The 13,719-nt window shown below is 43.0% G+C and overlaps 1 protein-coding gene across 1 annotated transcript in view; it reads right to left on the reverse strand.

Moving 5' to 3' along the window:
- Positions 1–4,819: 4,819 nt before the first annotated feature.
- LOC139541938 (vesicular glutamate transporter 1-like) overlaps positions 4,820–13,719 on the reverse strand; it is a 30,807-nt gene continuing 21,907 nt past the window's right edge. The window contains exons 8-13 of the mRNA XM_071346853.1: positions 11,155–11,304; positions 10,236–10,368; positions 8,704–8,814; positions 8,256–8,383; positions 7,842–7,911; positions 4,820–7,458 (exon numbers count right to left, since the gene is read on the reverse strand). Coding sequence (XP_071202954.1) covers positions 7,169–7,458; positions 7,842–7,911; positions 8,256–8,383; positions 8,704–8,814; positions 10,236–10,368; positions 11,155–11,304 — 882 coding nt within the window. The 3' untranslated portion in view covers positions 4,820–7,168. The remainder of the gene's footprint in view (positions 7,459–7,841; positions 7,912–8,255; positions 8,384–8,703; positions 8,815–10,235; positions 10,369–11,154; positions 11,305–13,719) is intronic.

Consider the following 13,719-nt stretch of genomic DNA (forward strand, 5'->3'; position numbering starts at 1 on the left):
CCTGTACCTGACTGAGGTGCGGTGGTTGGCGGTGGGCTTGGACATGGGCAGAAATGACATAGCAATGGTGTAGATTGGAAATGTCGACCTGCATGGGTTCCTCCTCCTTGGGACAGTTCCATGCGTTGTATCCTACGGCGCCACAGCGGTAGTACTCCTGGGTGTCGGTATCCACCCCTCTATTCCTCGTTTTTGCTTCATGTTGGAAGACCCGGGTCCTGGTGCCCAGGTTCCCCAATCCGCTCTTTGGATTTTTCCTTTCCAAACCCGAGCGGATGGGGGGGGGGGGGGTTCTGTCAAGCCGTCTGGGTTTGAGCAGTTCTTAAATTTCTCGACATCGCTCAACAAAGTCCACCACTCCGTCTGCTGTGTTGGGACTGCCAAGGATGACAACCTTTAATTCGTAAGGTAAGGCCCGGTTGTAGTGGTCAATCACTATTCTTTCCACGATGTCCCCAGTACTGAGGGTTGCGGGCTCTAGTCATTTTTTGCCAGGTGGACCAGGTCCAACATCTGGGACCTGGGTGCCTTCTCGGGTTGATACGTCCACGTGTGGAACCACTGTGCCCTCAAAGAGACCGTGACTCCCAACCGTGCTAATATTTCCTTCTTCAGTGTGCCATAGTCATTGGCTTCCAGATCAGACCACACCTGTTGTGCATCCCCATAAAGAAATGGAGAATGTATTCTTGCCCATTTTACCTGTGGCCATGCGTCTCGTTCTGTCGTGCGCTCAAATGTCTTTAGGAAAGCCTCAGCGTTGTCATCCGGTGTCATTTTCTGCAGAGACCGAGTGGCAGACCTGTAGTCTGTTGAGCAATTTTCACCACAGTGATGGCTGTGTGTGTATCCTCACTGCCTTGCCTGCGTTCTCCACCAATGTGGCAGTTTCGGCGCTGTGATCTTGGTAAGGCAGGGTCTACACGTACAAACACACACCACCAGTCCACATGAAGGGTTAATACGTAAAAAAAAAAAAAAAAAAAGATCAGGTACCGGCAGTGTTCCTGATATACAAAACTCAAAGTAAATACGTCGTCACCAGTGGAAGGGCCTCCACTCTTGGTCTTTGGGGTTCCCTCCGTGTTGAAATCTTCAGTTCCTTTATTCCGTTAAACCTCCTCCACCGTATGCTCAGTCTCTCCAATAGCCTCCTCCTCGTTCACCTGCCGGGGTCAAAGGAAAGACAAAGAAAGCAAACCCAGGGCGCGGTTAAGTAGAGGCCCTGATTGGTTTCACCTGTCTGCTGTTTAGTCTCTAATTACAACTGGAGACAGGTGTGGCTGTTTTGCTGTAGTCTGGCAGTTTCTCCTGAGCTGTCCATGTTCCTGCCTCTGGGGAATACTTCCCATTGCTGTCTGTGGTCCTGGCAGCCAGAAAACACAGAAACCTTGCAGGCACATACCATCCATCCACCACACAACCCCTGAAACCGCTACAATATATATGTTAGTTATAGTGGGCAGCAGTGGAATATGGGTATTATCATTATGATCATTTAGTTTGCTGAAATAAAGTATTTGCATAATAAATTGTTTTATGGAAACTAGGGCTCCCGAGTGGCGCAGCAGTCTCGGGCACTGCATCTCAGTGCTAGATGCATCAATTACAGACCCTGGTTCGATTCCAGGCTGTATCACAACCGGCGGGATTGGGAGTCCCATAGAGCGACACACAATTGGCCCAGCATCGTGAGGGTTTGGCCAGGGTAGGCCGTCATTGTAAATAAGAATTTGTTCTTAAAACCTTTTCTCAATAGGGGGGCGCTATTTTCACTTTGTAAAATATCGTGCCCAAATTAAACTGCCTCGTACTCTATTCTAGCTCATACAATATGCATATTATTATTACTATTGGATAGAAAACACTCTCAAGTTTCTAAAACCGTTTGAATTATATCTGTGAGTAAAACAGAACTCATTTTGCAGCAAACTTCCTGTCAGGAAGTGAAAAATCTGAAATCGAGGCTCTGTTCCAGGGCCTTCCTATTAATTTGCCTGAAATCTATGGATATACATGCACTGCATACGCCTTCCACTAGATGTCAACAGGCAGTGAGAGGTGGAATGGGGTGTCTAGCTTGATCTGAGGCCGAACAAGAGCTTTTGGAATGACGTTGCCTTCTGAAAAGCTTTCGGTATACACATTAGATATCTCCGGCTCTGATTTTATTTGATAGATGTGATAAAAACATCATAAAGTAGTTTTTTTCAACCAAGTTATATCAGTTTATTGAACGTTTATTGCGAGTTTTGGAATTTTCTTTTCTTTGCGTCATGTGAAGTTGGGCACGTTTGCGCCACATGGCTAGCTATGGTTGCTACTTCGACAGGAGAAGAGGACATTCTAAAACCAAACAACGATTATTCTGGACAAAGGACTCCTTGTACAAGATTCTGATGGAAGCTCAGCAAAAGTAGGAACCATTTATGATGTTATTTCGTATTTCTGTGGAAAATGTTTAGTCATATTTTCCGCACTTATTGCGGGCGCTGTCTCGCTATCAGGTAAGCTGTATGTCGTACTAAAGTTATTTTAAAAAATCTAACACAGCGGTTGCATTAAGAACTAGTGTATCTTTCATTTGCTGTACAACATGTATTTTTTAGTAAAGTTTATGATGAGTTATTTGATTAGATTAGGTGACTGTCCAAAATATCTCCGGATAATTTTGTGCATTTTGACTACGTATTCAAATTGTAAAACCACGATTTGTACCGCTAAATATGCACATTTTCGAACAAAACATATATGTATTGTGTAACATGATGTTATAGGACTGTCATCTGATGAAGTTTGTCAAGGTTAGTGAATAATTTTATATCTTTTGCTGTTTTTTTGCGATCGCTACCTTTGCGGTGAGTGAATGCGGTTGTGTGGTTGGCTATTGTGGTAAGCTAATATAATGCTATATTGTGTTTTCGCTGTAAAACACTTAAAAAATCTGAAATATTGGCTGGATTCACAAGATGTTTATCTTTCATTTGCTGTACACCATGTATTTTTCATAAATGTTTTATGATGAGTATTTAGGTATTTCACGTTGCTCTCTGTAATTATTTTTTATGGTAGTTGCAATGTAAAACTATGATTTATACCTCAAATATGCACATTTTCGAACAAAACATAGATTTATTGTATAACATGTTATAAGACTGTCATCTGATGAAGTTGTTTCTTGGTTAGTGACTAATTATATCTCTATTTGGTCGGTTTTGTGATAGCTACCTATGCGGTAAAAAAATTGTGAAAATATGCGGTTGAGTCTTTTGCTATTGTGGTTAGCTAATAGAAATACATATTGTGTTTTCGCTGTAAAACATTTTAAAAATCGGAAATCATGGCTGGATTCACAAGATGTGTATCTTTCATTTGGTGTCTTGGACTTGTGATTTCATGATATTTATATGCTAGTATTTACTTGTGGCGCTATGCTAGGCTATGCTAGTCAGCTTTTTTACTGATGAGGATGCTCCCGGATCCGGGATGGTGACCAAGTAGAAGTTAACTGACTTGCCTAGTTAAATAAAAATAAAATACTCAAAGTTTAATCAGTTGTTTGGGTCCCACACTCAACCAGACACAGATTGAGTCAATATTATAATACCATTGCACTTTGGTGTACCCTGGTGCGGGATCACCCTGTGCTGGAATAATTATATTAAAATGAGGTCTGAGAACAATAGAATGAGCAGCAGGGTTTAATTTTACCATAGGGATGGGTAATTAACACTGTCTACAACTGGTTACTGTTCTGGAGCTGTATTCACACAGCGCTCCTACAGTATGATTGCTGATCTAAGTTCCTCTGTCCATGTAATCTTATTCATAACGATCTAAGGCAAAACTGGTCCTAGAGCAGCGTCTCGCTTTGTGAATACGGACCTTGGTCTTTACAACATTGAAGCCATTATCTTTGACCCAAGAAATACCTTTGAGTGGTCAGAGAAGAGGGAAGCTGTGGGAGGAGTCCCAGGGCAGGCAGAGGAGGAGGGGTGGAATCCTCCTGCACTACACTCATCCGTCTTGACTATAATCACCTGAACCTGCTGTTCCCACCAGGAAACTCCTCAGCCCAGCCAAGTGTGTCAGAAAGACTTCAGCTAACCCGACAGCTTCTCTTTCCTCCGTTTCCCTCCCTCTTTCCTTCCCTCCTTGTCTCTCTCCTTCACCCCCTCACAGAACAATGCCAAGAGAATGCACAGTGCACAGCTAGAAATCAGGTGTCATAATATAATACCATTATCAAATAACACTTACCAATGTCTCTCCCTTCCCCCTTCCTTTTCGCTCTCTCTCAGGCAGATGGATGCAGGATTATTAACGATAAGAGAGGGCAGAGAAAGAGAGAGTACTTATGACCAGTGGAGAAAAACACTATCTCTGTCTGACATGATGACATAGACCGTCCACGTGCTCCCTGGACAGTGACAAAGCCCATCAAAATCTATATTTCTCTCTCCCATTTTCTCTAGGGTGATATCTGAAACCCAGTGATCAATAGATGGGAAAGGGATATGGCATAGAAATATGACACCTGGTATCTGGAGAGAAGGGTTCTTTGCCCATTAGCAGCCCAACCAGAGGCAGAGGAAAGAATGGGGTGTTAGAAGGGAAGGATGTGGGCAGATCAAGTGGGAACCAGACAAGCAGGAGGCTTTGTGTATTACACAGTTTGTTCACAATTCACATACCATCCACAAGTATAGAAACCTGAACAGGTTCATAGAGAAAATAGAATGTAATGTTCCATAATGATGTTGAATAATTTGTAATAATGTTGATAATAGCAGTAGTAATGATAATAGTGATAATAATATTGTCCTCTAGCTTTTATTATACAATATTATTTCCACATGTACATGTTTTTTTACATACACAATTTTACATTTTACAGTAAAGAACAAAACAAAACTGTTAAAGAATGAAAGCAGCTGACAGTCTATAAAAAAGAAACAAAAACACAACCACAGTGAAAACCCTGACAGTAAATATTCATCCTTTCCGGGACTGTGAAAGACTAATATTGTTTATCGCCAATGACTGAAACAAACTCGTCAGTCAAAGTGATCAGACCTGGGTGAAATATGTAGGTAAAAAACATTTAAATACTTAAGCTGCACTTGATTTAGTTTGCCTGGTACAGAAGAGCCAATGAAAGTGTCCCAAAAGTGCAAACGTCAAGCTAAATCAAGTGTACCTCAAAATACTTTCATGTTTTTGTCTGAAAGTGAGACACCGCTCTGCTTTAGCAATGAAAACATGGGTTTTATCTTTCGGGCTCTAAGGCTAACTAAACAACTCAAAAAGCTTACCAGTAAAGTGATTATTTATGTACAGAAATTCAACATTTTCAGTGACATACATAATTCATTAGTTATTGCTTTTTGGACTAAGTGCGTAAAAAATATAGCCTACCGACGTTTCTAAGTATATCCAGTGTTACACTTCAGTGCAGACTACATAAGGGAGGGGTTGCAGACTATATAAGTAAAGGGAGGGGTTGGTGAGAGGGATTTTCCTCCATAGGAGAGAGAGATCTCCGGTTCCCCTTCTTCTGCTCTGTATGGACGCCAGGGTCGTGTATTTCATAAGTCGAGGTAGTCCCTCCCTGTTTCAGTCAGCTGTTCTTCTTCTTTTGTTGCTTAATGAACACGGCCCTGCATTGGCGGGAGCCAGGGTCTACATCAATATCATCTTTGAAATGTACTGTCAACCATTGACTGGTATATAGCCTCATGCACCATTTTGCCCTTCAAAGCAGTCACTATTTGACTGGTTTGGATGAGTGATTGATAGGGTCATGGTGCGCGCTCTTTGGGATCATGACACCACAGTCTCTCTCCCTCCATGTGTTATTGCTTAGTCACTGTGACGGTGGGCACAGGCTGGCGTGTGTGTTTTTTTGGGGGGGTCCTTGGTGCCTGCAAACTGGTTCTTCGGCACGAGCGCACTGACATCACAATATATCAAGCGTGACCAGCAAGACAAACAGTGGAAATCAATACAAAGCTAGAATAGCATAAGTACGAGTCTATTGGAGGTGGAGAATACAGTGTATATACGGAATCCAGACTTGTTACAGAACAATACTATTACGTTTTATGCGATTCCACATGTTCCTTTCCCAAAACACCTTCATACATACAGTCTTATATAAAAGTAAAACAGAAGTCTAACAAATGTATGTGAAATGTATACCTGTCAAATACCAGTATTACCTGTCAATAAACTTCTTTCACTATAGTTTGCAGAACTTGGACTGGGTGATGTTTCTGAGATGGTCTTTGGCGCAACTATTTTTCTCATCCCTCGGACTATTTTTCTAAAACCACATCCCTTGTAATTATTTCCAAGGCAACATCTCAAGAGACAATCATTTTCAACCAGGCAGACAGGTTAGAGGCCTAATGTATACAATTCGTTGACATGCTAGAATTGAAAATTGTACTCATGGAACTGATACGGTGGAAGGAATACTGAACAGACTAAAGATAAACTGGTAGTCACAATGCCGTAAGTCAATAACTTTGGATTTTTTTAGACTGCATCTCTCCAGATGAAGCAAACCAATACTACTTATTGGCACAAGTAAGATGCTTTGTCTTAAAAGTGTGAACATTATCATGGATTGAATTAGCATGTTGATGTTAGCCACCAGATTGTGATATAGTGTATGGCATTCAGTTGTAGATCTACAGGTAGTCGTGTGACAAACATGGTGACAAAAATCAGGCTCATCCTCATTATGGAATAGAACCAAACTGACAACCCATATGGTGGGTTATAATAAACACACTGTTAATGAAAGCAACCAAACTAGGCCTAAAAATATCCCTCTTCAATAAGAGGTGTACCAGTATCGACAAAGAAGCTTTGGTGCCCTAAAATACTCTTAGTGAGAATGTCTCACACACGGTACACAAATGCAAAAACACACTCACATACACACGCTTAGTACAGCTATGGCTCATCCTCTTTCCACTTTTGTACAATAATTTTCAGTTCCCCATAAATAATACTATGGTCATGCTGGCTTTTCTTCCTCCTCCCCCTCTTCCGCTCCTTGCCCTCATCCCATCTACCCAATCCACCCCTTTCCAAGATCCTGTGCCACAAGGAAACTTTTCACTCTTTTACGTACTCTTTCTGTCTGCTACCCCACCCTCTATGTTAGCTCCCTGTCGTTCTCTCCTCCATGTAGGTAACTATTGGTTCCTGGTGGTTGTACTAGCTCTTCAGTCTTGTCCCAGTCTGAAACCCAGGTTCCTGCACCTCCTCCTCCTCCTCCATTGGGATCCGGGGCTTGGCTCGTTGCTCCGTAGCCCCCTCCTCCGCTGGTACGGTACAACTCCTCCGTCTCGTTGGCCAGCTCATCCTCATCCAGAATTCCACACTTGTCATCGCTAAGTTGCTCGGGCTCTGCCCACCACTGCTTTTCTCCGGAGGCAAAAAGTCCTGGAATACAAAAGACAAACAAAAACATTCTGCCCAAAGCTGTACTTACTTGACTTGGATCTAGATGATTTAGTTCTACACTAAAGGGTTGCATTAACATATGGAATGTAGGACCAAAATGTATCATATCTGGATATTATTACAAAAGGCAATGCAATAGTGCAAAAGGGAATAGCGATATGAGAATACATGTTTGATTTTCAATGAAGGATCTAGCTTGTTTGGCATGAAATGAGTTTGATACAAATTAAACCCGTTGATTTACTTCAGGGTCAATTCAAGAGAAAATGGCAAACAATTGTTGTGAAACTGAGCATCATTATACAGCTTCATTAGGATGTGCGAAGAGAGGGATGGGGGGGGGATTGAGAGAGAATACACACCATAGAATATAACACCGCCGTAATGAACAAGTGCAGCAATGAGAAACACGTACTGCCACTCTTCCCGCGTCTAAGGCGAGAGAGGGAGAAAGATAAAGAGGAGAGTTATTGTTAGAGAGTGTGTGTCCGTGTGTGAGAGAGAGAGAGAGAGAGAGAGAGAGAGAGAGGGAGGGAGGGAGGGAGAGAGAGCGAGAAAGTAAAAAAGAGAGCGAATGGGGTGAGAAAAATCGATTAAAACAAGTGATGAAAGAAAAAAAGTCTGAAAGGATGAATATTGAGTAAGAATCTGTCTCTTACTCCTCCATGAGTGTCTTGCTGTGTTATGATAGACAATGATTCGTATGATGTGTAGTAGTCAGTAATGAATGCAGTAGGCAGTGTATTATATTGTGTCGAAGCAGAGTCATTTTGTACCTTATGTTTGGTCATGGCGCCAACAATGAGCGGGCACACCATGCCAGACAAAGTGCCCACACCGTTGGAGATGCCCATGAGGATACTGGCATAGCGGGGAGCAATGTCCAGGTGGTTCACATTGAAGCCTAATGGGGAAACAGAGAGAAAGGTCACCGTGCTGTTGTTGTAAACTACACAGACGATCAATTTTTCCAAGAATATGATATATTAGTAGCCAAACTCTATGCCAGAAAGGGACGATCCCCGAAATAACTGAGCTTGAGAGATTATGCAATTCTCTACGGACAGATCGGGGTTAGTTGTTCTGCTGACAGAGCTTATTCGTTTCCGTGAGGTGCTGCAGCGAACAATTTTTCGACTGTTGTGCGAGAATGCCAAAAAATGTGTCTCGAGCAGAGAAGAGCAGAGGTATGAGGGATATAAAAGACGACAACCCAAGTCTCACCTGAAATAGCGAACCCACTGAAGCCCACAGCCAAAACCAGAAAAGTGATGGCCACAACTTTCGTATGCGAGAACCCGACCACTAGCAGTAAGGTGGCTTCCATTCCGAAACCTATCACAAGGAAATAAAAGACCCATAAACATATACGGAGGAAGTCAAGAATCAAATGAGCATCCTTTGAATGCACAGGTAAATGAATGGGGATTGATTTGTGTTGCGGATAAAACAGCACAACAATAAAGTGGTGAAACTCGAGAGGGATAGAGAATGTTTTTCTTTGCGAAGTTATTTTCGTTGTTTCCTTCTAGTTAAAGGGTATTGAGGAAAGTGTAACCTAACTGTGGCTCTACATGGTGCAGCTTCACACAGTGAGATATAAAAATGTATACATACGCTTCTCATTCCCCTCACTCCTCTATCGATTTCTCTGCAGTTCAAAAATAGTCTACAGTGGCAAGCAATGCTGCGTTACGGTGAGTCATCATTTGCCTTATGCAGTGATACTTTTCTCACGGACTCCGTGGTTACCACAAAACAAGGTGTTGTATTTTCCCGGTCAATGTCTTTCCTGAATCTTTTAGTTCAACTTTTTTTTAACCTGCTATTTCTCCTTGTAGTTGTAGTTTTGCTCGTGTAAAAGTAGAGGGCATATATGACAAAACTGGCAAAGCTGACTGCTCAGTACAGGTGCATCAAAGTTGGGACTGAGAGACTGAAAAACAGCTTCCATCTCAAGGCCATCAGACTGTTAAATAGCCATCACTAGCCGGACTCCACCCAGTACCCTGCCCTGAACTTAGTCACTGTCACTAGCCGGCTACCACCCAGTTACTCAACCCTGCACCTTAGAAGCTGCTGCCCTATGTACATGGACATGGAAAACTGGTCACTTTAATAATGTGTACATACTGTTTTACTCGTTTCGTATGTATAATACTGTATTCTAGTCAATAGCTTCCTATTCAACTATTGCTGTACATATACTATTATATCCTACTTATTCTACAGATATACTACATATTCTATCCACATTCTGTCCATAATGTCTATACATCCCATAATACACACACACACACACTCACACTCTCCGGACTCTGACATTGCTTGTCCTAATATTTCTTAATTCCATTATTTTACTTTTCGATTTGTGTGTACTGTTGTGTATTGTTAGATATTACTGCACTGTTGGAGCTAGGAACACAAGCATTTCGCTACACCTGCAATTACGTCTGTATGCGTATGTGTATGCGTCCATAAAAATGTGATTTGATTTGATACAAATCAACCAATAATCTTTTATGATTCATGGATACAAACACTTGATAGCAAATCTCTAAATCAATGACACCTCTTGCCCTTCCGCCTGCTCCCGCTCTCCCCCTGAACAAGGCAGTTAACCCGCTGTTCCTAGGCCGTCATTCTAAATAAGAATTTGTTCTTAACTGACTTGCCTAGTTAAGGTCAAATATATATATATTTTTTTAATTCCGTCCTCCTCTTTCCTTCCTCCTCTTTTCACCCTCCTCGCTTACCTCCACAGTTCATCATCTTCCTGACATTGGTGGTGCTCATGATTTTGTTTGTGCGCAGGTAGTCAGCCAGCTGGCCCCCGATCGGCACGATGATGGTCATCACTAGATGGGGGAGCGCCGACACCAAGCCCACCTGGGATGAGGGGTGGAGGGGTGGATAGGTGAGCAGAGGTTTGGAAAAAGGAGAGGGAAGATTTTTTGAGTAATGTACGACAAATAAGACAAGATTTAGAGTAGCATAACTCTGCTTGTTAGAAGTCCTCAAAAGAAAAGATTAAAATAAAATTTGTGTACCCCGGGATCACACAACCCCGGGATCACACAACCACGGGATCACACAACCCCGGGATCACACAACCACGGGATCACACAACCACGGGATCACACAACCCCGGGATCACACAACCACGGGATCACACAACCACGGGATCACACAACCCCGGGATCACACAACCCCGGGATCACACAACCCCGGGATCACACAACCACGGGATCACACAACCCCGGGATCACACAACCACGGGATCACACAACCCCGGGATCACACAACCACGGGATCACACAACCACGGGATCAAACAACCCCGGGATCACACAACCACGAGATCACACAACCACGGGATCACACAACCCCGGGATCACACAACCACGGGATCACACAAAGACAGATAAACCTGTACTAGTACAGCACTACACTCTTAGCAAAAAAGGTGCCATCTAGAACCTAAAAGGGTTCTTCGGCTGTCCCCATAGGAGAACCCTTTAAATAACCCTTTTTGGCTCCAAGTAGAACCATAAAAGGTTCTACCTGGAACCAAAAATGGTTCTCCTATGGGGACAGCAGAAGAACCGTTTTGGAACCCTTTTTTCTGAGTGTGGCTCTAGGCCAGCTCTACATGGATATTCCTTGTCTTAGACACCTTGCTGATCTCAAACCCGAACACTTCCTCAAAGTACGCAGGTTGGCTGATGAGGAGCAAGTAGAAGGTCCAGCTTCTACAGAAATTGGCCACAATGATGGCGTAGACCGGCATCGAAGTGAAGAAGGCTCTCCAAGGCGTGTTCCATTTCTAGAGGAAAACATCCAGTGTTAGGTTGCAGGCAAATGTTCACAGTAAAATAAAACCAAAAACCTACTGAATAGATTTGTTGAAAAATGACACCGATTTAGAGCTTTTGTAACAACCACCACGTTGAGACCTGGGTTGATCATGTTGTCATGATTCTATTGTGTGCTCTGAAAGACACTGCTTTTGGCCAGAGCTGTGTTCCTTTTGGCACTTTTGTTGTTGTTGATTTAGTCTAGACTTAGTCATTTGGACTAAAATATCATTATGTTTTAGTCACACTTTTGTCATTATTGTAGTCTAGTTATTGTAAAAAATTACGAAAACAGTGGGCCGTTTTAGTCAACTAAATGCCCTTTCATTTTGGTCACATCGCATTTGTATTGCCTCATTCACCTATAGTAAACATACAGTAACATCCTATTCTCTTCCCAAAAGCAGAAATATGACAAATATATATAAGAATTATCTGGCCATGTAAATTCCAAATTCAGCCTACATAGATACTACACAAAACAAACAAGCTGAGAGAGGCAGAGAGAGAGAGAGAGGCAGAGAGAGAGAGACAGAGACAGAGAGAGGCAGAGAGACAGAGACAGAGAGAGGCAGAGAGACAGAGAGAGAGAGGCAGAGAGACAGAGATAGAGAGACAGAGAGAGACACAGACTGAGACACAGACTGAGACACAGACAGAGACTGAGACACAGACAGAGACTGAGAGACAGAGACTGAGAGACACGAGACACAGACAGAGACTGAGAGACACAGACAGAGACTGAGAGACACAGACAGAGACTGAGACACAGACAGAGACTGAGAGACAGAGACAGAGACTGAGAGACACAGACAGAGACTGAGAGACACAGACAGAGACTGAGAGACAGAGACAGAGAGACACAGACAGAGACTGAGAGACACAGACAGAGACTGAGAGAGAAAGAGACACAGACAGAGACAGAGAGACACAGACAGAGACTGAGAGACAAACAGAGACAGAGACTGAGAGACACAGACATAGACACACAGACAGAGACTGAGACACAGACAGAGAGACACAGACAGAGACACAGACAGAGACTGAGAGACACAGACAGAGAGACACAGACAGAGACTGAGAGACACAGACAGAGACTGAGAGACACAGAGACAGAGACACAGAGAGACAGAGAGACAGCGACTGAGAGACTGAGAGAGAGATAGAAGCACAACCACCAGATGGTGCCGCAAAGTAGTATGGGTTGTCACTCTGTCATTGTTATTAAAGTTTTACAGACGCCGCAGCCACATTGGTGTCCAAAAGTAGAACGGCGTCTAATGACTTTGAACAGGAGCTAATGACCGTTTCACCCAGTGATCTGACTTAAATCTCGAGTCCAAATCGAGACCAAAGTCCCCTGTGCTCGAGTCCAATGGTCGCGTCTAGGGTCGAGTCACGACTCCCTATGGCTGAAGTCCGAGTCCCAGTGCTCGAGTCCTGGTCCAAGCATTCAATTCTGAGTCACTGGATTCCCATTAACTCAAAAAGTTCTTTGATATTCCTGAATTTTGTATTTTGAATTTCGTGCTGTGCAATTCCACCGGATGTTGTCGAGGTGGGGCGCTAGCGGCACGCCTAGCCCAGGCAAAGAGTAGCTAACTAGAAGGCTGATGGCGACTAGATAGCTATGGAGCCGCAACCAATGTGTATAATCAGAGGCGGAGGCGGAGCCTGTCTCCCTGTCTGATCCTCATCGCTTGCTCCCCCACAGCTCCCCAGCTGATTTAAACTGTGAATGACGCGTCCTTCCCACCGCTGAACAGAACTGCGCATCTGTTCAGCTATTATTAATTGGGCTTATCAATGAAAATCTCTCAATCTCTCCATAAACTCTTGTCCAGTCCACTTACTAGTCTGATTTTAGTCAACAGAGATAATTTTCTCGTCACGTTTTAGTCGACTGAAATTTAAAATATTTTTTGTTTAGTTATAGTTTTTCCTGGGTCTGTTTGGTCAATTATAGTTTCGTTAATTGCCACTGAAAAATAGGTGTTTGACAAATATATTTTAGTCACTGGGTTGTGCTGCCATTTTACAGGCTCCTAACCAACTGTGCTATTTTGTTTGTTTTTTCGCATTGTTTGTAACTAATTTTGTACATAATGTTGCTGCTACCGTCTCTTGTGACCGAAAATAATATCTGGACAAGATTTTTTTTAATGAGTCCGACGCAAAGGACATACTACTTTGTCAAGAAAAGGCCCAAATCCCCGTCATCAGCGTGAAGAAAAGACAGAGGAAAAGGAGGAGGAGGGCGGGGTGCCTTGTAAGGATTCGCCGACGAGTAGGTAAACCACCTCTTCCGTATTATTGACCAACGTGCAATCATTGGAAAACAAACTGGACGATCTACAATTAAGACTATCCTACCAACGGGACAT

Source organism: Salvelinus alpinus, chromosome 17 (genome assembly GCF_045679555.1).
Source record: "Salvelinus alpinus chromosome 17, SLU_Salpinus.1, whole genome shotgun sequence".
NCBI lineage: Eukaryota > Metazoa > Chordata > Actinopteri > Salmoniformes > Salmonidae > Salvelinus > Salvelinus alpinus.